The sequence below is a fragment of the Halyomorpha halys genome, unplaced genomic scaffold (assembly GCF_000696795.3).
Source record: "Halyomorpha halys isolate HHAL.00 unplaced genomic scaffold, Hhal_1.1 Scaffold200.1, whole genome shotgun sequence".
Classification (NCBI taxonomy): domain Eukaryota; kingdom Metazoa; phylum Arthropoda; class Insecta; order Hemiptera; family Pentatomidae; genus Halyomorpha; species Halyomorpha halys.
In genome coordinates, this window is record NW_027105652.1 from 479459 (window position 1) to 506603 (window position 27145).

The following is a 27145-nucleotide window of genomic DNA, read 5'->3' on the forward strand; positions in this document are numbered from 1 at the left end:
GCCAAATTGGGATGTAGAGACTCGTTACATAAACTGCCTTTTAGTTGGAAAATGAAAATAACATGCTTCTCTCTTAAAAGATTGAAATTGAAAAAATGAAGGCATGGAAGAAGTTTCATTTTCGTAGTTATTTACTTCTTACTTGTCATTTTCTCTATAAACGTTCGGTTTAATTTTTGTCTACCTTATAAATTTTATTTAAATGGTCTTTCATATTTTGTTATGTATGGCCGTAACTATATCCGCTTGGTTTAACATATTTTTATACTTTTACGCCCTCTCTCTACCAACCGAGATTGTTCCCACTAGCTCTTGAAGGCAACTCCACTCCAGTCATTCTTACCACTGCAATATCATATTTTATGGTCTATTTGTATCAACTACTATCTTACAAAAATCATGGAACCATAATCATAAAACTACTATCTACTTATTTGATTGTTATGAATATTTCCAAATTTTTGTTATTTTCTTTTTCTTTGCATTAAGGTTGTTATCTCGGCACAAATAAATAGGTTATACTTATTAGTGTATCTTTATTGACCGCCCCCACCAACCATCTCCTCTAACCATGTTTGATGATCGTAGTTCGTAGCTGGTAGGTTGTATCATGTCGGCCAATAGTGATTCGCGCGGCTTTAAGTAGTTATAGCAGCCAATTATGTCTCTACAATGCCGTGACAAATTTAGCGAAATGGGTCAGAACTTTTAACCGTATATTCACTTAAAATATGTTTTTTATAATAAGTATTTTTGTCTTCTTATATACCTTTTACTTAGAAAAGTAATTTGAGAATTCTGTTTGAAAGAATGTCTGTCATTTCATTCTTTAAATTCCGAATGCGTTTAAACTTAATACTTTGATAAAACATTTTTATTTTTCTTAATCCCAAATTTGAAAATAATTGTTCTATAAACTATAAAGATAAACAAATTTTTATTTACAAAAATCGGCGTGCAAAGAATTTCAGGTATGTACAGGTTGTCTAGACAGGTAAAAGGGAATGCTTTTTCTGGAAAGTTAGGGAGTCCGAAAAAAACTGTTACGTTGGAGAAATTCGCAGATAAAATTTTAAAATGTGAATTATTACGTAAGCGTCTTACGCCTAACTCCTTACACGCAGCGTCCCTCGATGGTGTTATTCAGCTCAGCACGAACTTGACTAATCTGGGTGTTAATGTCATCACCTTCAGCAGGCACTGAGTCTAATACACATTAGTGGATTGCTTAGTCCATTTTTAGAAATATTTAGCTGCAATTATTCCACTCCGCCTTCTCTTAAATATCCATTCCGAACCTTATGTCCTTTCGTTAGAGCCCACAGCGAATAATTTATGGAGTGAAGTTTCCATCCTGCTAAGGTTTAGAGCAAATGCCTGTGGGACTCTCCATTTATGCTGTCAATTCATCTCCTAGCCAGCATTGATCCCCCATTTTACTTTTGTATGTTCCTCTGTACTATAATCTTATAATTGTGGGTGATTTTACAACAAATCTCATCTCTGAAACCCCTCATAAAATATACCTGAGAGCCCTGATTTATTCCCTTCACAACTTTATTTATTGCATCTTTCCAATCCATCCAGTTTTCTGATACAGTAATTGATTCCCCTCAAAACTGAGTTACTGATTTCACATCCCGTACCTACTGCACTTTCTCTCCTGACCACCAAAATCCTTTTTCGCTGATAAATTCCCAACTCAACTTCAGCTATTTCCTCTTCCTTCCACAATGCCTCAAACTTCAATTAGGTCTGATCATCTGATGCTAAGAAAGCACCATCTTCGTTTGTTTCAACATTACTTTGAAAAGCTTAAGGCTCACATACTGAAACTGAGGATACAGTTTCCATTATAAATGATAAATATATTGGAACCCCCTTCCCTCAATATTGATTTTGTATAATGAAAATATTATTTATTTGGCTTTTCCTGATTTCTTTTATTAAACTGAATATGTTTTTCACTTTATTTATCATTTGAGAAACTTAAAAAAAAAAAAAAACAGATTATTTTAATATAACTCCCAATCTAAATTTCAATTTCAATAGGTGGAAGCATGAAATGAAATGAAATAGCCTTTTATTTATGCAATAAATTAAAATCAATACAAAATATTTCCATATTACAATACAAAATATTTCCTTTCCATTTATTCTTCCAGACATCCCTGTTCCTAGTAGCTCTCCACCAGAGGGGTCCTGCCATCCTCTTGAACATACCGCTCCATCTTTTCTTTTGACATCCTCTTCTTCTTTGAAGGTTGTATGGAGTCCATTCTGTGGCAATTTTTGACCATCTGTCATCTTCCCATCGAAGGAGATGTCCTGCCCATTTCCATTTGCTCAATCTTGTCATCTTCAGTGTGTCAGTGAGCCCTGTTTCTTTCTGGATCCAAGCATTTCTTATTTGATCTTTTTTCATCACATTCACAATCCTTTCAATATTATTTTTCCACACCTTTAATTTCCTTTCCTGAGCTATAGTCAGTGACCACGCTTGGCATCCACAAGCAACCACTGGGCTAATGCAACTATCGAAGACCTGCCTTTTAAGGTCAATACTTGTTTTTCCCTTCATTATATGCCTGAGGGACCAAAACTTTTTCCATCCGAGTGACAATCTCCTCTGGACCTCCTTTGCTCCTCTATCTGTGAATGATATTAACTGACCCAGATAAATATATTCTTCAACATATGCCAACTTATGGTTGTTAATTTCAAACTCCTCTTTTAAGCCATTTGTTATAAGTTTTATTTTCTGGTAGTTTGGATAAAGAGCAACCTCTTCACACAATGCCAGAAGCTGCATCATTATTTCTTTCAGTTGTTTCATGCCTTTTGCAAAAAGAACAATATCATCTGCTAAACGTAGGCTGCTCAACCATTTTCCATTAATTTTGATCCCGACTTCTTCCCATACAAGACACCAGAACACCATCTCCAACACAAGAACAAACAAAATTGGGGATAGTGGATCACCCTGTCACACACCCCTTTCAACATCAAAGCTTTGTCCTTTCTTTTCAGTAATAACATATGCTGTCATCTCCTTATAAAGCTCTGTTATTATTTTAATATATTTGTCCTCTATTCCTATTAATCTCAGTGTTTTAAATATTTCTAAATGTATAATACCGTCAAAAGCCTTCCTAAAGTCAAGGAAACAAAGATATAGAGAGAAGTTATATTCATTTGCTTTCTTGATGATTTGGTTTACAGTCTGAATGTGGTCCACTGTTGAAAACCCCTTCCTAAAACCTGCTTGTTCTTCTTCAACACATTCCATTATTCTTTTTGTTAGCCATTGTTTGAGAACACGGTAGAAGCATAATTCAAATTTAATAAAAGTTCAACAGCACTTTGTGGCAACTCTTCAAAAATTGATCTCTCCGTATTTTATTTTATTTTCTCTCCTTCATACATTGCCAAGACTATTATTTTAATTAATCATACGACATAGTCCAAAGGAACATTTATTCAAATTATTTTACTGGAATTACCAGTAATTAATACTGTGTCGACAAATATGTATTGGTTCACACCATTTTCTCTCAAGTTGGAAAAATATCTATATAATTCTTGAAGTTAAATTGATTATATAAGCATTTTTCTGGTATTCCAGAAACAGTTTTGACACCATATTGGTCCAAAATTTAAAAGCTAAGTCATAACAATTATAAAATATGCTTATCTTGAAATTTTTTTGTGATACTTCTTGATGAAAACTGACCATTTTATCACTCCTTAGACTTAATGAAACTTCTTAGGAGCCAATGGAGATTTAATTTTCTTTTAATATTCACTTTTAGGCCCCTGTAGCTTTGAGAAGTGTAATTTTCAATAGGTAGTTCATGACACAGATGTCTGTGAAATTAATAAAGATGTCGAGGAGGTTTTGTATGTGCTAGTTTTGATTTTAATTGAAAAGGTAAGGTATTCAACACCAGAAGGCCTCGAGCTGGTAAAGAGATGAATTGACAGGATGGGTTTTACATGAACTAGCCGTGAATCCTCAAAAACGGAAACTTCACACCATGGGGAACCAGCCTAATGGTCATGAAGGGGAAGACGAGTCCTATAGGAACTAGCTGTAGGTCCTTGCAGAAAGGAAACAACTCTGAAGGGAACTAGCCAACACATGAGAAGGGGATAGCAAGTTCTACAGGAACCAGCTGTAGGTCCTTATGAAAGGAAGAATAGGTTTAGGAAGGAGAGGTCCCAAGAAGGCTGGAGTGAAATAAAAGTTCAGTAAACATTTCCAAAAATAGCATTAGAATGTATTGATCCACTATGTACAACATTACTCAGTGCTTTCAACGAAGAACTCTCTAAAGTGAAAATTTACACTGAGGTCTGCCAGTTTGTGCTTAGTCAACTGTCTGGGCTACTAAGCACCATTAAGAGATATTACATGTTAGATGTTAGGTTTTAATGGATCAGAAGATTCTATTGATATCAAATAAAATACTTCTAAAAGCTTCAGTTACTTCCTTTGCAGGAAATATATGATCTAATTTTATACAACATGTTAAAAATAATATTTGTTTATGACATTTGATATTGGTTGTTTTGTTGGGTTTTATTGTAATAATACTGAAAAATTAAGAATGTTGCAAGTATTTTTAAGCAGGACACTTACCTGGCTCCCCTAGAACATGTGATTAGCTATGCTAACATTTATAATAAAAATAACTTATGATATAGGTATGATTTGGTAGGAAAGAAACCAAAATCAAGGTACTAAAGTCCACATTTATACCACTGTTCATATATCCCTCTGAGTCCAGGACAATAACTACAAAAAAAGTGGACAAATCCAGGAAATGGAAATGTGGTATCTGAGAAAGTTAGAAGGCAGAACCAGACAGGACAGAATCAGGATTACAACAATAGAGACCAGCCTCAACTCCATGTACACTATAATAGAGAAATCCCAACTGAGATGGTTTAGCTATCTTCTCTGAATGCCAAACCATCATGTTGCCAGAAAGACTTATGAGGCTTTAGAGGGACATAGGGGTAGGCAGGGACAGCATGTGGGTAGGTCCAGAATCACCAAGGAGCAGAAGTCCTTGAAGCCTACCATGAAAGGAAACTGAACTGAGAAGAGAGAAAGATGTATAAACAGGAACCTCTCACCACCAGGCGGTAATGAGGATCATAGATTATATGATATAGGTAGCATTATAATAAATGAAATAATCACTCCACACAATTACGTTTGTGAAGATATTGCTAGCTGCAATCTAATGCTCATATTTTTAATTTACACAAAGTGGAATAAGTAAATTATATATTTTGTATTTTTTCCCCAAAGATTGAAACTGTTTTTATAATAAGCCCTCCCCCTCAAAGCATAAAAAAAATAAATTAAAATACAAAAATATTTTCAATAAAACATAATTACACGCTGATATTATATCAGGCATTTTGTTGATATTAAAGCTACTGCTTTCATAAACTTTTAAAGTCACTATTTTAAATGAAAAATGTGATGCAGTGCACTCATCATACAACTTTCATATAAAGTAATCCTTGCTCATTTCAGAACAGATATTTTAATTAAGAATAATTTAGAATTATTCATTGTGGCAATATATCCCCATACTAATTTTCCAAATGAGCCTTTCAATAGACAAATTGAATTACTCAAATTTTAACAGTTTTCAGAAATGTAATTTTAATATTTCTTGTTCCAAAATTTTTCTATTGCAAAAGTAAGGGAGAACTATAAAAACATGAGAATTAACCAAAGCTTAAATTTCTCAGTTAACTTTCTTTTTTAAAGGAACTACTAGCACATTAAAAGAAATTTTTCACTATTTATTACTTTTTTGTAATCTTATCACATACCAGCCAGTTCTGTCATCACTGATGAAATACAGCTAACATAAATTAAAGACTAGTAACAGCCAACTTTATCCAGTGAAATAATGAAAATCCAGGGTATGGGTAATAGAATTTTCAGTTAAGTGAGGTCCCACTGTCAACAAATGTATTTATATACATGGAGATACATGAATGTACAAAAAATTTTAATACCCAATTATTCATAAAATAAATAAAATATATGAGTTTTTGTTTCAATTAAAAGGAAGATCACACACATATCCCACAAAAAAAATAATGCCAGACGTGAGTTTACTGTTTTTATAATTTTTATCTAATATCAAACCTTCCAAGCTATACATTTCTTCATTCTTACAGAACATAAATATTATGATAAAATAAACATGTACGCAAGTGATTTTAAATATTCAAATGACTATTTATGAATAATAATAATTTTGTTTCCACAATTTATAGCAACGTAAAATTGTGGCTAATATATATTAATTGAGCAATGATTTTGACTTGAAAAAAATGGAAACATTAAAGGTGTAGTCTAAACAAACCATTTCAGCTATGGTAATTTATATCAATACTAATTTTAAATGATCTCTAGATGCTAATTATCTCATATCTCTTTTAAAACATAAATATATCGTAACTTTTAAATGTACTAAATAATGAAATATGCCAACTTCATTAATCAAATAATTTAAAAAAATAGGAATAAAACTGAATAGACAATAAGCTATCCTTATACAGCTTAGGTCTATATACTAGTAAATAACCATTATTACTAGATAATAGTTACTATATCTGTACAATAATTTTTCTAGAAAATCTACTATTTCACAAAACTTTCCATTTCAATTGCAAGGGTTTTAGGTTGTCTGTTTTCTTTTTCAGGATGATTTTGTTTTATATCTTGTTTTTCCTTTCTCTTTTTCATTCTCTCTTCCAGATTCTTGATTTTCATTATATTATAGCCGTGATGTTTATGAAAAGTTAATAAGATATTTAGCTGCCTTAAAGTGCTGAAACTCTATGAACTGTGCAGAATCAAAGAATTTTGATGTTCAGGAATGAATGTTGTAGTAAATGTTCCTGAAACTGGATTATGATCTACAGAAACATTTAGTATGTTAGACTGAATCATTACATAATTATATTTAACACCAACAGATTCAGGAATGAATGGTGTAGTTAATGCACCTGGAACTGGACTCTGATCATATTTTAAATCAGTAGGATTAGTGTAAATAGAATGGACACTATAATCAGGCAAGTACATTGGATAAGGAACATTGAACGATGAAGGACGAATTATGTCACTTTTTAGACTCATATTTAACCAATTATTCATTGTGGTCCTTATCCTCCTAGAACCAGTAGAATAATCAGACCTAATATACTTCAATGGTATAGACAAATTCTTATGTGGAAAAACGTTTATAGATAAACTAAAATAATTATTGGAGAAGTTTGTCGGGGGATGAGGTCAGCAAAGAACGACATAAATAAACAAAACAATATTTATTTATTTTATGCTGACTTTTCGACCTGAGTTTCAGGTCTTCATCAGGGGTTATGGTGTAGATGGTAGGCCTAAAACTCAAGGCACCCCCCGACAAACTTCTCCAATCATTAATCTACGGTCAACTATCTACACCTCATTAAAATAATTAATATGCCCCATGAAAAAGAACTTATTATATCAGTTAAACAAATATGAAAACAACAATACCATATCATCAGAATTAGTTCCTCCAATTTTCAACTGTGGCTGACAGCACCAACTTCTATTATATCAGCTTAACAGGTGCTGTTAACTTTGTTCAACATGCTAAACTTCTTCTTCAACTTCTGGTTTTATGACACTAACAGTATTTCCTACAATTTCCGAATTATTTTCTTTGTCATCTTCCTCAATGTCTTCTAAAAGAATTTTTAACTTCCTTATTTTCTTTTTCAGTTCATTTTTACTAATAGATTCATCAGATTCAAAAATGATTTAATCAAATAACTATCATCTCTTTCCAGTCCCATAAAACATCACAGTTTGGTGTATTAACCGCAGTAAAATTGGTGATAAAGGTGCATAATTGATAAATGACCATGGGTTATTATACACTGTAGGGAAATGCAATACAATCACCCAGATTTTATCAAACTACCAGCGGGTAGTTTAGAGCACTAAAGCTGAGGTTCTTAATTTTTTAATATTATTTTTATAAAACATAAAAACAAGAAACAAGTTTACCTCCATGTCATAATAAATCAATGATACACATATGAGAAAAATTATAACATAGTACTTTTTTAAAAATATACAATAAGGGAAAGGTATGATTAAATATCACTTTCCTTAATGAGATGCTTACAATCTTTTACCACTCCAACCAGAAGCACGTTATCTTTCAGATCATTGTAATAAACCGGTTTTCACAGAATTTATGGCTACAAACGTATACCCTTCCAACATAGATATAATTTTATAAATATTATTTTACTGGTTTATATTCTTCTTTCAGATTCTACTTCATTTAATCTTCTCATTTGTGTAATTCTTATTTCTTCATTTTAAGATTCTCTATCTTGTTTTGTTTAGCTCTGATGGAGGCCTAAAACTTATAAGGAAACATCAACATACATTTAATCAGTTTAACTTCCTTTCCTGATTACACCCACAACCATCTTTTCCTCAAGTAAAAGCTAAGTTAATTGAAATACTCAAGCAAGAACAAATCCTTTTGTGAGGAGGCTAGCACCTTAGAAAACCTGCTAAGTGACCAGTATATCTATGAAATTTGAAATACAATCCAGTCAAAAAAAATTAATGATTACCACAATCCAGCTTAAGCTCAAAAGTACTGCATTCTGCTATTAAAAAAAAGTTAAATGAAGTTAAAAAATGAAACAACTCACACTGGACTTCTGTTCTTTAAAGTCTAAGTGCTTATTCTACAGACTAATAAAGAAGATCTTCCTTACAATAATTATATTTATTTTTCTAGAAAATGACTAAGCTTGGAGTTAAAATTAAATAAATACAAATTACTAAGACTACTATTAAGTGAATGTTGGGATCCATTTAATAGGGTTCCTCACAGCTTCTTGTTTGAGGCACTACAAGCCCACCATCTCATTTTCTCTGAAGAAGGTTTACAAAATGGGCCGAAACATAGCTATTCATTAAATTGTTAACTTAATGAATAATAATTTTGTTAAATTTGGACTTCTATTTGGACACAGCACCTCCTTTATCCTTGATTACTACAGTCATCTATTTCAAACATAATGGTGGAGATATTATTGACCATGGATGTCAGTCAAAGAAAAGTTGATTTAGAAGAGGGGAGTGGGTGAGGTCAAAGAAGAAAACACACAAATAAGTGCCAACATTTTTGACTAAGCCTTAATCAGGGCTAAGCAAAACAGGATAACAATTATGCAAGCGTTAACTATAATGATCAAATAATGTAAGTTAATCTTGCCATGTGGGACAAATATTTTTTTTCTCCTCAAAAGCTGTATTTAAACAGCTAAAAACAAATGCCATGCATTTTTTAAACATTTGTAGTGATACAATTAGATAACAAAAAGGGAAGCAGTTACACCTAATATCTGTGGGGCTAAATCATTTAAAAAAAAATCATAATAAGCCTATTTTTATCTTCTTTTCTTAAAAGTTATTTTCAATATCACTAATGATATATTTAAATTATTTTTGAAAATATATTCAAAATATTGGACACACTTTGTGGTGTGTGGACACACAAAATATGGTGTTGTTACCATTTTGGTTTATAATTTCATCTTTTATTCAACCTCATTTTATTACTAGAGCTTATTAAAGGAGACTATTATTAAAATGACTAACCACTCATCATTTAAAAATTTCTTAGGCTTGTCAATAAATCCTTACTAAATGCCATTGACCTAGAGTACTACTCTTTTTCCAACATGAAACGTACACACCTGCAGCTTTGAAGGAGTTGTGGACTACCTCTACAAGATGTGAGTTGTAGATAATAGGAAAACTATAATATTCTCTACAGTGAAAGTGTCGATAAGGATGCATTTGGAACAGAGTTTAAGATTGCACAGTGAATAGATAACTTTATTATTGATCACCAACTTGACAGTGGTCACTGAACATTACCGTAGAGCATGGCCTTGCAACAACCAAAGCCAAGTGTGAAGTGCCTATGATGCCTTTCATAACACTTTTGGAAGAGTCCTGAATCAATATTCCACACTAAATTTTGTTTGTAATGAATTACTGCCTAAGTTAATAAAGAAAAGATATCCTGCCCAAATATAATTAACAAAAGTTTCTATCAAACAACGAATGATAATGGTGATTGAATGATCAATTTCAAAACTAACAAATTAGTTGTAATGAACATAGTCTTTCTCTACACAAATAGTCACAAACATACCTGGAGCTTATAGTCAAATAAATCATGATCTGATATCATCGGAACATTCAAACTGGGTGAATACGTTCGACTGATATTTTATGCAACATTACAGTTTCTAATGCATATATCAAGATGGGTTGGATTAGAGTTTTTTCATATTTGGTTCTATGTGACATTAGTCTTGCTGTTTTCATGGTGGCATTGAGAGGCTATGTTAGATAATAGTGGAGCAAGAAAATCTTTATTATTCTTATCCTGAGCCCACTGAGAATAAGTCTCCGATTTTTCCATCGTATTTCATTGTCCATATTGTGAGTTGAATTAACTAAGCTAGGATGCCTATTCCTCTCATTACATGGTATAATTCTTTCCTGATGATTGAGTCATATGCAGATTTGTAAACAATAAAGAGTAGCCATATGTGGTCACCAAACTCATTCATTTTTGCCATTATTTGCTTGAGTGAAAACATTTGGTCAATGGTTGACCGATTTGGCCTATAACCATCTTGGTTCTCTCCAAGATGTGATTCCACATATGGCATCAGTCGATTATAATAATAATAATAGTAATCTTTATTTATTCTGGGATTGATCCCTTTAGAATAATGTACAGGGATCAAAATTAGGCTTCAGAGCCTTAGAGTGAAATAAAAAATAAAAATGAGATTATAAAACGTCATAAAATATAATAAAATAATGAATTTAAAAAGATAAAAATGAATAACAATAATTAACAATATATTTATATATTTTATAATAAGAAAATAATAAATAAAGTAAAATCATATGTCATATCATAAAACATAAGATGACAAACACTTCTGATAATAAGGAATAGAAAAAAAAATCAAATATAATTAAACTAAAACTAATAAATGGAAAGGTACAATTTCTGCTAATGTACATATTTACAAGAATAAACAAAAATCTGAGACATTAAGAACAAAAATATATAAAACTTGTTGCACTTACATATATAGAAAGTCTGAAGGCCGTGAGCGGGTATTGTGGGAATGCACTGAGGATTTAAATTGAAGGATATCAGAGATGTACGATGGACAGCGGGATCGGATAATTTGGTAGAGGAAGGAAGCTAGAAAATATTTACCACGGAAGGAGGGGTAAAGCCACTTCAATTCTTCATAAAATCGGGTGACAGAGGGGTCCCTGGGAACCCCAAAGATGAATTGTACAAAGCAATTAATTAACCGTTTTAATTTTGTTTCAAGATCCCCAGAGACACCGCTGTAAACCACACAGCAATAATCAAAGTGGGGAAATATTAAGGAAGTAACCAAGAGCCTACGGGTTTCAAAAGGAAGTAGATGACAAAGATAATTTAAACGTTTTATAGGGTGGAGAAGGTACAACGGGAAATATCAGAGACGTGGTATTTCCAGGTGGGAGTTTTGTCTATAGTGACACCAAGGTTTTTAACATATGGATTGTATTGGATTGTTGTTTAGGAATAAGGTTGGAATATGAGAAATAGTTTTCAGAAGGTGATTGGATCTTATTATGATTGCCTTAGTCTTCTCTGCATTCAACAAAAGCTTGTTTTCTTGTGCCCAGTGACTAATTTGATTTAAGTCTTCTTGAAGCATCTCCGTGACAGCCAATAGATCAGAAGGTGGGAAGGAAAGGTAAATTTGGAAATCATCAACGTACAAATGGTAGTGAGAATGTCGGATAAGGAGGTAGTCATTGAGTTAGATGTCAAAAAGGGTGGGGGAAAGCGATGAACCCTGGAGGACACCACAGGTAAGAGGTCGAGTCAATGATGGTGGCTTATCTGGAACCACTACGTACTGGGACCAATCGGAAAGGAAGGATTGATACCTGCGTTGTTGGATAGAGGAAGATTTTGTAGTTTGTTAAGTAGGATGTTGTGGTCAACCATGTCAAATACTTTGAAGAAATCAAGGAGAATCAGGATAGTTAGGTGTTGGTTTTCCATAGCAGTTTGGAGGTCGTGGGTTATTTTAAGGAGAGCGGATTGTGTTGAATAGCCAGGTCAAAACCCGGATTGGAGAGGATTAATGAGGGAATGTTCTTCTAGGAAGTTTCAGAGTTGGTTTTGACAGACAGGTACGACGAAATTTGTGTCTAGCTGCTTCTCTTTGTTTTATCTTTGCATTTATTTCTGAAGTAAACCAAGGTGCAGTTGGACGGCATAAGGTTCGGGTTTTGAGAGGAGCATGGATGTTTAATATAGATTGAAGATGTGAAGTGAGGGTGGATACCATAGGGTCGATGGAATTATAGGAGTGTATAATGTCCCACTGGACGGAATCAAGGTCAGGTTGAATTCATCGGAAAGGAGGTCCAGATTACGATATGATATGATTTTAGGAGTAAAGCATTTGACTGGTAGGTCGTACGTTATTTGGATCAGATCATGAGATGAGAGGAAGGGAACACGGTGGAGGGAAGAAGAAAGGATTTTTAGAGGAGAGTCACAGATAAAAAGGTCTAACCAGGTGTCAGAGGATTGTGTGTGATGTGTAGAAGAAAAAGGAACGAGATAAAGATTGAGGGAAAATATTACATCAGTAAGAAAGGATTTATCACTGGATTGAGAGAGCATGTTGGTGTATAGAGAATTATAGAGTGTATAGAGAACACCTTACATCCTGTATTAGGGAGACTGGTTCCTGTTTAGTGCTTGCATTGAGTTGTTGCCTTTCTTTATAAAAACTGGTCAATGATTAACTCACTCCATTCTTGCAGAATTTTTTCTGAGGTCCGGTTTTTCCTATAAGCTTAGTGATTTCTTTTATCAGTTGAGAACTTCCTAACTTTAGAAATTCTGTGGGGATGCTATCTGACCCAGCCACTTTATTGTTTTTTAATTTAGTCAAAATTAATTGAATATCAATACTATCACATGGAACCAGCTTAATTTTATTTTCCTCTTCTTTTAATTATTACTTATTTGATCTTTCATAATGAGATTAAGGAGTTTCTTGAAGTGGTCTCTCTACCTTTCTTGCACATCCTGGTCTACAAATAATAACTTAGCTTCAGCATTTCTAACTATAGAGTTATTGTTGAAACCTGCCATTGTAGGTTGGCCAAAAATGTAGGTTCAAACCTGAAAATTGTAGGCCAAAATTGTAGGTTCAAACCTGCCATACACATTCCTTACTGCCACTATTTCTTCACATTCCTTATGGAACCAAGTATTAGTGATCCTCCTACCCTTTTGACAATACTGTTTCACTAATTCTGCAATGACCTGCTTCAGGAGGTCTTCTTCTACCACTTTTATCTCTCTCCTTCAACTGCATTATTTTAGTTGTAAGTAGCAGAAAGGTTATTGGAGGTACCAACTAATGATGGTAGGTTTCCAATTGAAGAAAATACACTGAGGACCTAAAAACATTGGATGAACATTTATTTATCAAAACTTAAAACTTAGAAAAAACAAAAACTGATATGTCCACTGATAATAAACTTTTTATCACCAACATTTGACAGACAGGTTTTATCTGATAATATATTAAACTTAAATTAAAAAATAAATAAATATAACAAACCTGGATTTCATCCTGAGCAATGTACTCCTCCCCTGAAAGGAATTTTGTCCTATCCTTGGGAATATTTGGTAATATATCTCTCAATACACTACAACAAAAAACCTTATCTCTGAAACGAGGAGAATCGTCGCATCTTTTGCCGTCACTGGCCTCTTTCGCCGTCGAATGTCACTAACTTAATCTTTCTTCTTTCTTCCTCACAGTTCATTATTACCATCCATAGTTTAAAAGCAAGAATAAACCTAATTAATATCAGCACATTGCCAGAAGAACCTGAACATTCCCTTAGGACATTCCTTTCAAACACACAATTATATGTTAAATAAGATAGCAGTTAATCTTCTAGGCAAAGAGTGGATCAGGATTTTGTGTTATGTGAAACTATTTATTTCCATTCTGTTACTAATGATTTTCAAATAATTTGTGTTCTATATTTTATGTTTTGCAATTTTCCATTCAATGAAACTCTATAAATACTAATCTGAATTCCTGCTATATCTAGACTAACCACCAGCATTTAGATTGTATGCCTTTGTAAAAACACTTGAAAAATTTGTTGATGTAAGTTTGGTTTGTGCCATTCTGTATAGCCTGTAGAGCCTTTCATAAGTTTGGTGTAGATTGGTGGAGTTGTAGTGAAGCTGACATAATTTTTCTGATTTTTGAATTTATTAAATAAACAAATATTTCCGATTATATAAAATGTACCCAAAATCACAAAAAACCAAAAGATGCCTCTTGTTAAGTAGGACAAAATATGTTTGCCTTCTTGCATTCCTTTTTTTCCCATGTTACATATTACACATTTTATTCTGCCCTGTGACATCTTTTGACTTATATTTCTGGTTCAGGATCTATCGAGTAATATATAATGAAATTCGAAATTGCATGTTCTGTTGTTTTTTAATTAAATTGCATGATTTTTATTTTTGTAGCTTAAAATTGCATGTTTTGCACTTTTACCAACTAGCTGTTGCTCTTACATCAAAATTCCCATATATACACCTACAGGTATGTATGGCAATATTTATTTATTTTATTATGTTTTTCCTTAATAAATTTATAATTAAAAATAGAAAAATAAGAGACAAGACAAAGCATTTTGTAATATGTAAAGAGTTGAATTCAACATAATAAAAACGAAACAAGTAAACCGAAGTGATGAATATCTATAGCACATTGAATAATATCAATCAGTAGTATTGGATAATTATCGAAAAATTTCTTTTCAGTTTTATATAGTAGGTTTACATTAAACCAAAACAAGGTTAGATAAGCTTTATGGAAAGCTTATGTATTATAATATTAATACAGAAGTATTAATATAATAAATAAAGGAATAAAGTTATTGTTGCAGTACTCAGTTTTATCTCATTTTTGGGTTTAAATCTACAATTAATTTTAAGCTATATTGCTCTACAAGCTTAAAATCCATTTACCCACATATGACAAGGTAATACTAAAACCTGTCTGGACTTTGACAGCTAAAAATTTAACATCAAACACATTCAATTCTTTCAGTTCAAATATTTTCAAACGAATGTAAATGCTATATACTATGTAACCAATATCACACTATATTGATGGTGGCTGAAATACTGGACATTTGAAGTTATCAATAAAGAATGTTGTTTACTAATGAATGATTTGTAACCATGCTAGAAAAGTGGTAAAAAATGTGGAATAACTGAGTGATATTCTAGTACGATTAAATTTTTGGATAGTTAAATTTTCAATTTTTACTTAAGTTTTGAATAGATTCTCTGACCTTCCCTGATATAAGTAGTCGTCAGCTTTCCTCAAGTTTATGATAAGAGGAAAATGACTTTCTAAGTAAACAACTAAGCTTGTAATGAGTTCCATTTAGGGAACTAACAACTAGTGCTGTTCCCTTTGATTCAAGAATCTTGTACAGATCTTAAGTATTGAGTTCATTCACTTTTAAGAATAAAGCCTTGTATAAAATCCATGGTTCACATAGTATCATGTTCTGTGAGAATCGAAAACGGGGAAACAGGTTTTTAAAGGTGAGGAAAAAATATTTTTTATAACAAAACAGAAAGACTTATTTTATTTATCACATATTTTACATCGTAAAAAATAGAAGAAAAATGAGTTTATAATAAAAAACTATTTACAAAAGTAGAAGATACAGACTAGGAGGAGCATCAAATTTACTGGAGCTTATAATTATAAGCTGATTGTTGTTGTTGCTGTTGCTGTTGTTGTTGCTGATCATAGTTTTCCTTCAGTGTAGGTGCAGGTGTTGACTTAACTCCAACTCCAAACTTCTGCTGATAAACTTGGTTGCTGTAGGGGTTGGTGTACTGGATCTGTGGTGAAGGCCTGAACTTGGTGACAAGTTGTGGCTGCGATTGGAGTGGCCTGACCTTGGGCAGAAGTGCAACCTCCTGTTGCAGTGGGTATGGAATCAGCATAATGGGCACATTGTATGGATGGGACTGAGGAAGCAATAGGGGTTGGAGCAGTTGTTGCTGATGGCCACCAAGAAGTTGGGAAGAGTAGCTCAGCTGTAAAAATTAAAGATCACAGGATAGTTTAACCTCTATTGGTTTAGGTGGTTTAAACATTGCATTTAAAAAAAGGTTCAATGAAAAAGTTATAAAAATTTTAAAACTGATTATAACATTTTTTTTCTGAAAAATGTATATTCAATAGCATATAATCTCAATTCAGATACCAACCTGTGGTTGATGATAGGCAGCTGGTGTGAGCTGATAATATTGCTGTTGTTGTTGGAGTTGATGGTGAAGAGCTGCTGGCTGTTGGTACGCAGAGGCTGGTAATGCTTGCGGTTGCTGGTAGGCAGAGACCTGAGGTTGTTGGTAAACAATCTGCTGTTGTGGTTGCTGGTAGTTTCCTGAAGTTTGTGAAGCTGCTGCAGATTTCAAGCCATCCCTCTCAATATCTTCTAGTCTTATCTGCCTCTCAGAGGCGGGCTGGACTTGCTGGGTCACTTGGTGCTGGCACATGGCCCCGCAGACGAGTAATAACACCCCCAACTAAAATAAAAACATATTTTCTGATCAGATAGGTACTTTTTCAATGCTATTGTATTGACTAAATTAATTAATTAGATCTAGTGTATGAAAGCAGACTGTTACTTTAAACTATAACATTTAGCTGCTAGTTAACAACTGTCACTCAACATGGAAGGTGTAAATGTATGAATGTACTCACTTATGAATTGAGAAAATGGTAGCCTAAGTGATTCACTATAAAGTGATTCATAGTTATAGGTTCTAATCCACAACATATATAGAACATTGCCTAAAACCTCAGATGTCCTCAGACATCCCCACTTGTCATGGAGAGTAACACTTGAGTGTCATAACCATTACAAATACCGGAAAGTCTAAAGCCAGTATTGGTCAGGGTTCCAGTTCAGAGATGCCCAATTAATAAGAGCTGTTACACCAACAAACAGTTTTAAATATTTAATATAATTTTTTTTAAATACTGATTCGTTCTTTAATTGAATTTGTTTCTTTAATTGCTCACCGAAATACCTGTTTGAAATTTGAAATTTAGAGATTTAAGAATGTAAATGTAGGAAAACAGTATCAGGTATGTTTTCATTCGTAATAGTAACTTATTAATGGATCTCGAGCAGAAGAAAATTTGGATCTCATGAAGATGGATTAGGAGATATGAAAGATCTCAAGAAAGAAAAACTATCACATCCTTTTTATAAACAGAAGTTTAAAATGATAAACTTGAAAAAATGAGCAGATTTTTAGCACTGTAGAAAAATCAGCATAAGAAAAAACAAAACTGCATTAACAAAATCTGATTTTATAATACCATCTGATATAATAAAATGTTGATGTTAATCATTAAGAAGATTTAATGATGGAAATGTATTGTGTGGGTATATATCACTGGCTCTCAACTCATAGAGGTCTGCAGCCCACTACATTCGCAGCCCACTCTAACTCTTGATTTGGAACAAAGGAGAGTCCCTCCAGAAAAATAATTAATAATTAGGTTGCTTAAGTGTATATTTTTTAAAATTATTTATTTTTATGAGGGAGCGCAGTGGTACTGAGGTAAGGCAGGATGCTACAAACTCCAAGGGCCTGGTTCGATTCTGGGTAGGCAGAAAATTGTTTTCTGTTACATTGTAGCTGTGAGTCAATCCTATGGGTTCTGGTGTCCTCCTAGGGTCCACCCAGCCTCATAGATTGGGTAAAAATCTGGTGGTCAAGCGTGATTCTAACCAAATAACCTCTTTGCACAACTGTTGGCCTAGTACTTCCTTACAAAGTACTGAACCCTGAATGGGTTGCAGTGGTACAGAATTTAGTTTTTATTTATTTTATGTAATAATAGAATAATATTACATTCGAATGAATCAACTGAAACATTTTAAGGTGTTCTATGGTACACATACTCCTTTAGATAAAAGCAGGTAACGCATTTTAATTACCTGAACCGACTACTCGGACTGGTTATTCGTGAATACCGGATACATAAACAAATCATAGAACGGGAAGGGTACACTTTCACTGAAAGGGGGAAGAAGGCGAGTGAGAGTGAGCTAGCCAAAAAGGAAAGTAGCTCGGCAACAAGTATATCGTTATAGCGGTGCGAGCTTTACCCAGCCCTTACTTATCTTTATATCTTTAGTGACTTAGCTATATTGCATCGTCATCCACTTTTACGTAAGGTGACTTCATAAAGTGACTTCATAAAGTGACAGCAACGTAATGTTCCAGAAATCATCATGAATGATCAATGTATATAGCAGTATTATGTGGGACTGAAATAATATAAATAAATCAGTGACTCAATGTATCTAAAAAGGAATAGAACCTGCCTGAATAATATTTAGTGTTGTTCTCCGAGATGCATAGGAGAAGCGTAATTTTTATTTTCAAGACAAGCACTGAAGCTAGCAGTACATTAAGAGATATAATGCTAAATCCAATGCAGTCAGAAATCTAAGTTTTTTTTTGGTCTTTCTGGATCTATTAATAGCTGACATTTATCGGATAGAATTTCTTCTTTGTTGTCACAATTTTGACTAGAGTCAACATTATTATAGACGATAATGATATCATTAGTTTTCTATTGATAACAGAGAAGTTTCTCAGACAATAAAGGAATGAAAGAGCTTGAATATAAAACCTTGATATGCAATGTAAGTTCGAAAAATATTTCATAGTTAGTGACAATTATTATTTTTTTCAAACGGCAGAAAAGAAAAAAATGAAGTTGTACAAGGTATTCTCCAAGTACCGCATAGGCTTTTTCAGGTTGACTTAGATACTCAGAAATCACTACGTCCAAGAGTGCTTATAAGAACTTATGATGGATCTAATAAAGGTTCATGACGATTATTCGCTTTATACACTCAAAATACAAAAATCGGATTCTCGAGTTATTTTCGTAAGTGATTTAGTGATGCAATAAATTAAAATTAAAGCTATGAAATCGTGATCTTCTATACTTTAATGTATGTTTCCTTTTATGTTTGGTCGTCCTCTTTAAGCCGTATGAGAATTAGCATTATAGGTCATTCCTTTCAGTATAATAAACTTCAATATCATTAGCAAAATTTGTTGGTATGTTTACCATGATTATAGCCGGGAATGATGTTGAGTAAGATTAGTCACAGGCTAGAGAAGACTTATGTTGTAATGGAGCCTGAATGAAAATTATTATTTCCTCATATCCCTCCCATTCCTTTTTCACCTCTCACAAAAGGGTGTTAATTCTTTGTCCGACAAAATAAAACCCCCTGGATAAGGTTGTTTAGGGGATCATCTCGTACAATGGCTCTTTTTTCTTATTTCTTTTCACGAAGGAGAGAAACTTTTCCTATTATTTCCTTTTTATTGGCTCGGCATTTCCTTTTCTTTCACCCTGATTCAGTTTTTTTTTGTCCTTTTCACTATTTCCGGTCTGTGTCCGGTTGGCAGATTCCGTGCTCTGTGTGCTACGAGAAATTGAGGGAGGGTCAGTTTCTTTTTCGACTTTTGAGAGCTTTCTTATTTTAGAAACCCGTGCCAGTAAACCTCTTGCTGTTGATAATGGAAAATGAACAATAGAGAGTCAATTGTCCAGTACCTCAGGTGTATTTCGATTAAGTTTTAATTTGCCATTAACCTAAGTGGTTAATGAATGTATAGACTTAATTCAATATATATATATATTTATACTAGCATAATCATTGTGATTATTTTTTTAACCAATGTGCTAAAATTTTCAAGTGACCACTAATTATGCTTAAAAAGATCATCAATCGCTAATTTGTGTCATTATAACATTTTTATTTAATTAAAATATTCCTTCTCATATTATATCCTACAATCTTTTTGCGATTTCGGTATTGCATGACTTTATTTCTGATTCCATTTAAAAACTGTAGGCACGATTTTGCAACAAAGAATGGAAAATTGTAGAAAATATTTCTTTCATTAAAAAAAAAAAAATGATACTCGCATCACGGATGGAACCTTATTTCATGTCGAGTCTGATATTTTTAAATCACTAGCATAAAAGTACGGGGGAAAAAAATATGACAGGTCAGATCGAATTAAAAAAAAGTTTGAAATGACTTTTTCTTTATTTGTTCTTATTTTGATTTTTTCATGTTTATTATTATTATGAGTATTTATTTGAAATTGTTAATCATGATAAATAATTGTATTTTGACACCATAAACGTAGACGGGAGGATTGTGTCAAAACTGATTTAGTAGAATTGGGTTTCGAAGGGCGTCACTGGAGGGATGTGTGTGAAGAACGATTGGTGGTATCGGCATCGAACCTTCGGGTTCGTTAGGCCTTTATTATTTATTATTATTATTTTGACATCATATTCACTCCTTATTTCCATATATTCACCTCATGTCATTTATTTCTCAAAACTACTCACCTTAAGATATGTCTCTGCACAGATGGCAAATTATTTAACGTCACTATTTCTTAAATTTTTTCTTTTTTCTTAAAGTTTTTTTTTTTCATTCCCGAATCTCCCTCCTTGATATTAAGGTAGTCAAAATTTAAGTTATTTAATTAACTATTTGCAAGAGATGTAATAGTGACTTATACTCATAACAGATATCTGATATGGTTGGGTAGTTTGACTTGTATTTAAGAAATAGCGGATTGTGTTGTCAATAAGAACACGATATATAAATAAATATAAAATCATTATTTTTGAACATGAAATGCTTAAAGTAAGTTAGATCTCTAAAATGTATTTTTAATGCGACTTGTAATCTAAAGGTAGTCGAAAAAGCAAAAACAAATACAAATAAATAAGAACACTATAATAAAAACAACTATATATTATTAAAGGTTGAAAAAAAAAAATCGGTGGTAATCATGGTGCTAACTCACACACCTCCTTCCGACTCGCTAAGCGGATATGAGGAAGTTGGAGCAATTGTTATTGATGTAACAGCCGGAGACATGTTACAAATTAGAGAACTAATGCGAGCATAATGGTTAGCCATACAATGGGAACGGAGTCCTCTATAATGATCACTTTGCAAAGGTCGCTTTCAGGGAAAGTTTATAATGTAGGCCTGAAGTAATCTCGATGGAGCGGGCGACTAATTACCTCCATGTTGTGAGATCATTTCATTTTTTTTTTAACTTTCACTCCTTTTTTCGCTAAAACACTTAAATTAAATAAAGATACTTCTTCGTTTGCTAAGGATTTATTTCCCAAAAATCAGTAAAGTAATTCGTTTTATTTTGCATATTATTAGGGATTTGAGACCAACCATTATGATTCGCAATCACACCGTTAGAGCGTTGGTGCGTGCTTTCTTGATCGTTCATTTTAATTTTTTTTCATACACTTATGAAAAAACTCGCTACTTGGAAGGCTCAGCTGCTGTGTATTCAAAAGGAAAGTATTCCAATTTTTTTTGTAGGATTAGAACTTCCACTCCATTGTATTGAAGAAAAAATATTATCGTTTTATAATTTTGTATGCTTTCTTGATCTTTCATTTTAATTGTTTAACGATCTATAATTTTTTGCTTTCTTGATCGTTCATTTTAATTTTTTTTCATACACTTATGAAGATACTAACTACTTGGAAAGCATTCAAAAGGAAGGTATTCCTATTTTTTTTAGATCAGAACTTAGATTTTAGGATTAGAACTTCCACTCCATTGTATTGAAGAAAAAATATTATCGCTCAATAATTTTTTTTCTATTTTATCAATTAATTATTTTCTTCTAAAAAAATATTAATAATTTGGGAACTGAAGAATTTTTATTTTTAATTCAATTATATTACAATGAATACTTCATTTCCAATATATTGAATAAAATCGAATGTTATTTTTAGATTTTTTTTTCGAAACAAAATATGAAAAATCTATGTAAAACTAATGTAAGGATGAATAAATATAAAATGATAATCCCTTTGATTTAATTTTATTTTCAACTAATACAATATTTTGTTAATTTCAAAAAGTGGGATGACGAAAAATAACTTATTTTAAAGAATGGGTTAACAATTACTAATAACACAGGGAGAAGTATAAATTAGGAACAATTAATCCAATTATCACCCCAAAGTTATCAATTATGCGAATATTTGATAATTTCAATACGAAGCTCAGAGTAACAAGAATTTTAAAATCCATTATTTCGGTAAAAATAAGTAACTTTCGGGCAGGGGAGTAACAAAACATTACAAGGCGAATTTTCTGTAACTTTCGTGGGCAACGTTGCATTTGCTGTTTCAGCCTATCCGAAAGTTTCATTTATCAAATTTCCTCCATGTCATGGGTACTTTTAAAGCGTTCTTGTCCATGGAACTAACATCTTGTGAATGTCTGTGAATATCGGTGTGTGAATGCGAACGAAAGCAGACAACGAATAAATATTAGCTTGAGTTTGTTCATGGAATCAACAGTAGCCGACAACGTTATCGCGCTGTAAACTAATTCTAGCGGGTCTTCTAATATCATTTGATTTTAAATAAAATTATAAGAGTAACTGAAAGCTACAGAGTAATCTAGGAGCTTTTTTGATATAACTTTTTCTTTTTTTTGCCGAAGTCGTCGGTCGTTGACCATTCGTCACCTTGCTGCCCAATATATATTCGATTTTATTTTTTATGTAACTGACCTGTGACAATCTAGACAGATTTATTAAATAATAAGTTTTGTTAATACTGAATTCGACCTAATGGTTTCAATAAAAAAGCAAATGCGGTCGAATGGTATTATTTTGTTTTATCAATTCTACCTCCCATGTAAATGTGAAATCTTATAATTTGAAGTTTATTAATTTTTTTTTTTTGGTTCTTTATTGAAAATAATAAACCAGCATGCAAATTAATGTTTAAAATCACTTTTATTTTTATGTTTTTATTTTCGTTTATTATTTACTATTCTATTTCTAATGAATTAATAATTAATGTTATTATTTTTTTTTAAAAATAAAATCTAGTTAGGGCAATATGACAGCCCAAACGAGCCAAATTCTGGGAGATTCGGGAAATCTAAATGGTCTAATATTATTGCTTTTTTAGGTGAAAGGTGGAAATTTCTAGGAAAAGCATTGTCAATCCTAGTAAAGACAGAACAAGAATTTGACTACAAACGTAAACAGAGCCATATATTTTTTTGTTTTGTTTTGGTTTTTTATGTTTAAAACGTAAAACAACATTTTTTATTCTGGGGAAAAATACTTCGTTCACGTTCTACATGAATACAAAGATTAGCTCTCTACCTTCCTATTGTGATAACAAAAATATTAAATAAAAGTATTATTATAATAACTTTAGAATTAGTAAAAATTTTGATATTTTTTATCTCCATTCATTTTTCTTCCAACATTAGATCTTTTGAATTCTCATGTTAATAACGACAATCCATCGTGTTTTCATCAAATTTAGTTCATAGTTTTCAAAGAAAAACCTGATATCTTATGAAAAATTTTTTTAAGGTTACCGTTGGAGGTTACCGTCCATATATTTTTTGAGAAATACATTTTTTTGGGAGCTTGATGTTAGAACTGTTTTATCGTTTACCTTTCCTGATTACAGATTCAGGTAAATTCAATATAAAGGTTGATTTAATTTCAGTCTTAGTAGTTTGTAGGCAATTTTGGAACAATTGTTCTAAATGCTTGTATTTTAATGACACCCTTAACTCTCGAATTTCTTACTTTTTTTTTGTCAAATATTTCAGGCAGACTTTTTCATAGCGAAACGATATCTACAACTCGAGAAGAGCTATAATAAAATTTTGGAGGGAGATTTGAATGAACGAAGCGAAAAGGTGGTTGAACTCTTAATTCATAAGCAGCAGGGTGAAAAATTAAAAAATGAATTTAGCAATTTGGAATTTGTCCAAAACCTTCTTCTTCCTGCTATTCTCGTATGTAAGGAATTCGACATCCAACTCTGATGGTACTTTTTTAAATTTAAAGATTTATTTTCGTTAAATTTAAATAATTTTAAATTGAACAATTGATTATTTAAAGTTTTTTTTTCAATGCCCATGATTTGGCTATTGGACGATGTGTTTTAATGAATATCATGAAGATAATTGAACAATGGACCGAATGAAATATGATCATTTTTTTATTATTTAGACGCCTTCATTTATAAACAACATCTAGAAATTGCTTTTTAAGATGGCTGTACCGCACAGATCAGGAATAATATATTTGTAAAATTTATTTAAATTTTTAAATTCGTTTTATCATTGAAATACATCAATTAATAAATAAATAATATTTATTTATGTATTATTCCCCAAATATTTTGTGTTGTCGAGTTTTTTTTTTTTAGATAGACAATAAATTCAAAATTTTGGATACTCAGGAAGGAGGATTCAATGAGTACGAATTAATTTTACAATCAAAAGAAAACCATAGTCATATTCCAATCAACTCAAAAATAAAATAAAAACTTTTGGGTTGATATACTGAAGTGAAAAAACTTTATTCCTTATCTTTATAAGGATTAAATAGTGGACACCATTTAAACATAGAAACTGGACGCCTTGCAAAAAGACCTTTCAAGGTTCTCTATCTACATCATCCTCTTGCATTCTAGTGACACAACGGCAATAGCTCTAAATATGGTTAACTGCAGTAATGCCATCATCCGTGAGTATATCTTTTTCTAGAGGTAGATTTCGACATGAAAACACCATTATTAGAAGGCACAATAAACCTTAAAGGTAAACCTTTCCTACTTGATGGTTTCTTCAAATCGTTTAAGGCAGTACACCGAAGAAATCAGTAGTGTGGTAAAGGAAAAGAGAATGAAACAAAAGTGAGTTTCTAGCTTTGTTAGATTTTCCAAAGAATGTGATTCAGGGACATATGCAAGATCAATATAGAGATGGTTCTTGTTTTTCTGGGTGAAAAACTCTACTGAAACCCATCTAATTTCCATTCATAATAAAATTTCATGCGGAAATCAGCCAGAAATAAATTATAAATGTGATTCAACAATACTTCAATATTTACGAAGAACTTAGTCCTTGTTGTTCTAAATGAACTTGAGTAATTATACCTGTGGAAATTCCAAAATAGTTTATTCCAATATCTTTCCGTTGGCCAAAATTGAGATTATTCTGGAATAATGAATAACATGCCGTTCATATAACCGTTTAATCAGAGGTGGGTGTCTAACAAGTGGAAGGTAGTTCAAAATTGTCTTGGTTAGAACAAGCTTCAAGATTGTTGGAATCATCTTGCCAGAATTACTTACGGGATTAAGTATTATGGAAGGCGTTTCATGGGAAGACCCCTCGCACCTTGGAAAAAGGGCTACATGAATACTTTACAAAACTGGATGGGAAAAAGAGAAAAATATAGTTGAGGGTTGTGAATACTGGATAGAAAAGCATCTCACCCTGCAAGAGTAGTAGAGGAGGAATAATCTAATATGTTAGATGAAAAAATATGTTAATTAGGTTAAAGGTAAGATTTTTTTTGTTATTGAATTTGTCTGCTCTGAATATATATAAAGCTTGTTTTTGAAGGTATACTTATTTATTTTATGTTTAAAACAAGAATTTAGAATTTAATATGTGATTCATGCAAGAATATATTACGATATTTTAAAGAAGGAAAATTTTGACAGTTCCTAATTAATTATATTTTTTAATTCGTGAATAATCTTTTATGCTTAATATCGCGAATGAATTCTAATAATCCTTTGTGGTTCGTAGCAGCCCATGTTAAATCTTATTTAGATTACAGACAAATGCTTATTAATGTTATAAGTAAGTTTAATACATTTATAAAATATTAGTAAACACGTTGTGTGTAAATTTACCTTGTACATGTTTTCTGGATGTTGACCTGTTGGTTACTAACCGCTTTGCCGGTCGCGGAGGTATATATAGCGCCAGAACCGCCCCTCTCCCTCGTTTTTTTCTCCTTGGAGGATGTCTTCGGGGATGTGAATGACTTTCTGAACTTGGTATACTAGTGTCTCTTGTCTCCTTAACAGTTCAGTAAACTATTTTCTAGAGAAATGTACAATTTTAACACCAGCCAGGAAACCAGAACACGTATGTATTTGTACTGGCTCAACCTGATAAGTGAGATATTCAAATCATTTTCGTCTAGAAAATTTTATTCTGTGATAATTCAGATTTATTTACATTATGATAATCCAATCCATATATAATATTATTATTATGTTTTTTTAATTATTAAAAAAGTTCCATTTTTCAAAAATTATAGCTTTAAATATCCAATTTTTCCGAATTTTTATTGTTATAAATTTAACTTATATACCATTATACTCTAATCACATAAGTATAGTATGTAATCAGTTGTTGAACTGGAATTCATTCGGGGCTGTTAAACTGTAGTTGTTTCTTTTTCTGAGAGTGGTCGGTGGTCACTCAGAGGTCCATGAGAATATCGTTGTCGTTTTCGTTAGATTTTATTTGAAATCTGACATATTACATTCTAGATGTTCAAGCTGTGCCCAACTAATTTGGTTTGTACATGCCTCTTTCAAATCTAAGTACATAAGATATCTGATCAAATTAAAAAGTTCTTTATCTACTAAAGAAAAGAAAAAAATAGTTGACAGAGAGTCTTCAGTTTGATGGTCATTTTATTCACGGATTAAAAATATTTATTTTTCTAAATTATATTCATACTTATACAATTTAGACAAATTCTATTATTTTTTATACTTCGTTCCAGTAAACATCCTAAAACTTTTCTCAATAAACAGTCATTGTAGCTCAAAAATAATTTAATAATTGGACAATGGATGGTTACTATAAGTGGCGCTCTTGGACGAATTCTTCAGCATTATATATAAGTACAGATTATTTGGCACAATGCAAAAAAAATAAAAAAAAGAATGA

At 32.1% G+C, this 27145-nt stretch overlaps 1 protein-coding gene across 1 annotated transcript; it reads right to left on the reverse strand.

The window, feature by feature from the left end:
* Positions 1-15838: 15838 nt before the first annotated feature.
* On the reverse strand, positions 15839-26132 carry LOC106679389 (mediator of RNA polymerase II transcription subunit 15). The gene is made up of 3 exons (XM_014418518.3): positions 26092-26132; positions 16503-16820; positions 15839-16328 (listed from the first exon to the last, which is right to left on the reverse strand). The coding sequence occupies exons 1-3, from the start codon at positions 26098-26100 to the stop codon at positions 15972-15974; spliced, it is 684 nt and encodes a 227-aa protein (XP_014274004.1). The 5' UTR covers positions 26101-26132; the 3' UTR covers positions 15839-15971.
* Between the last annotated feature and the right edge of the window lie 1013 nt (positions 26133-27145).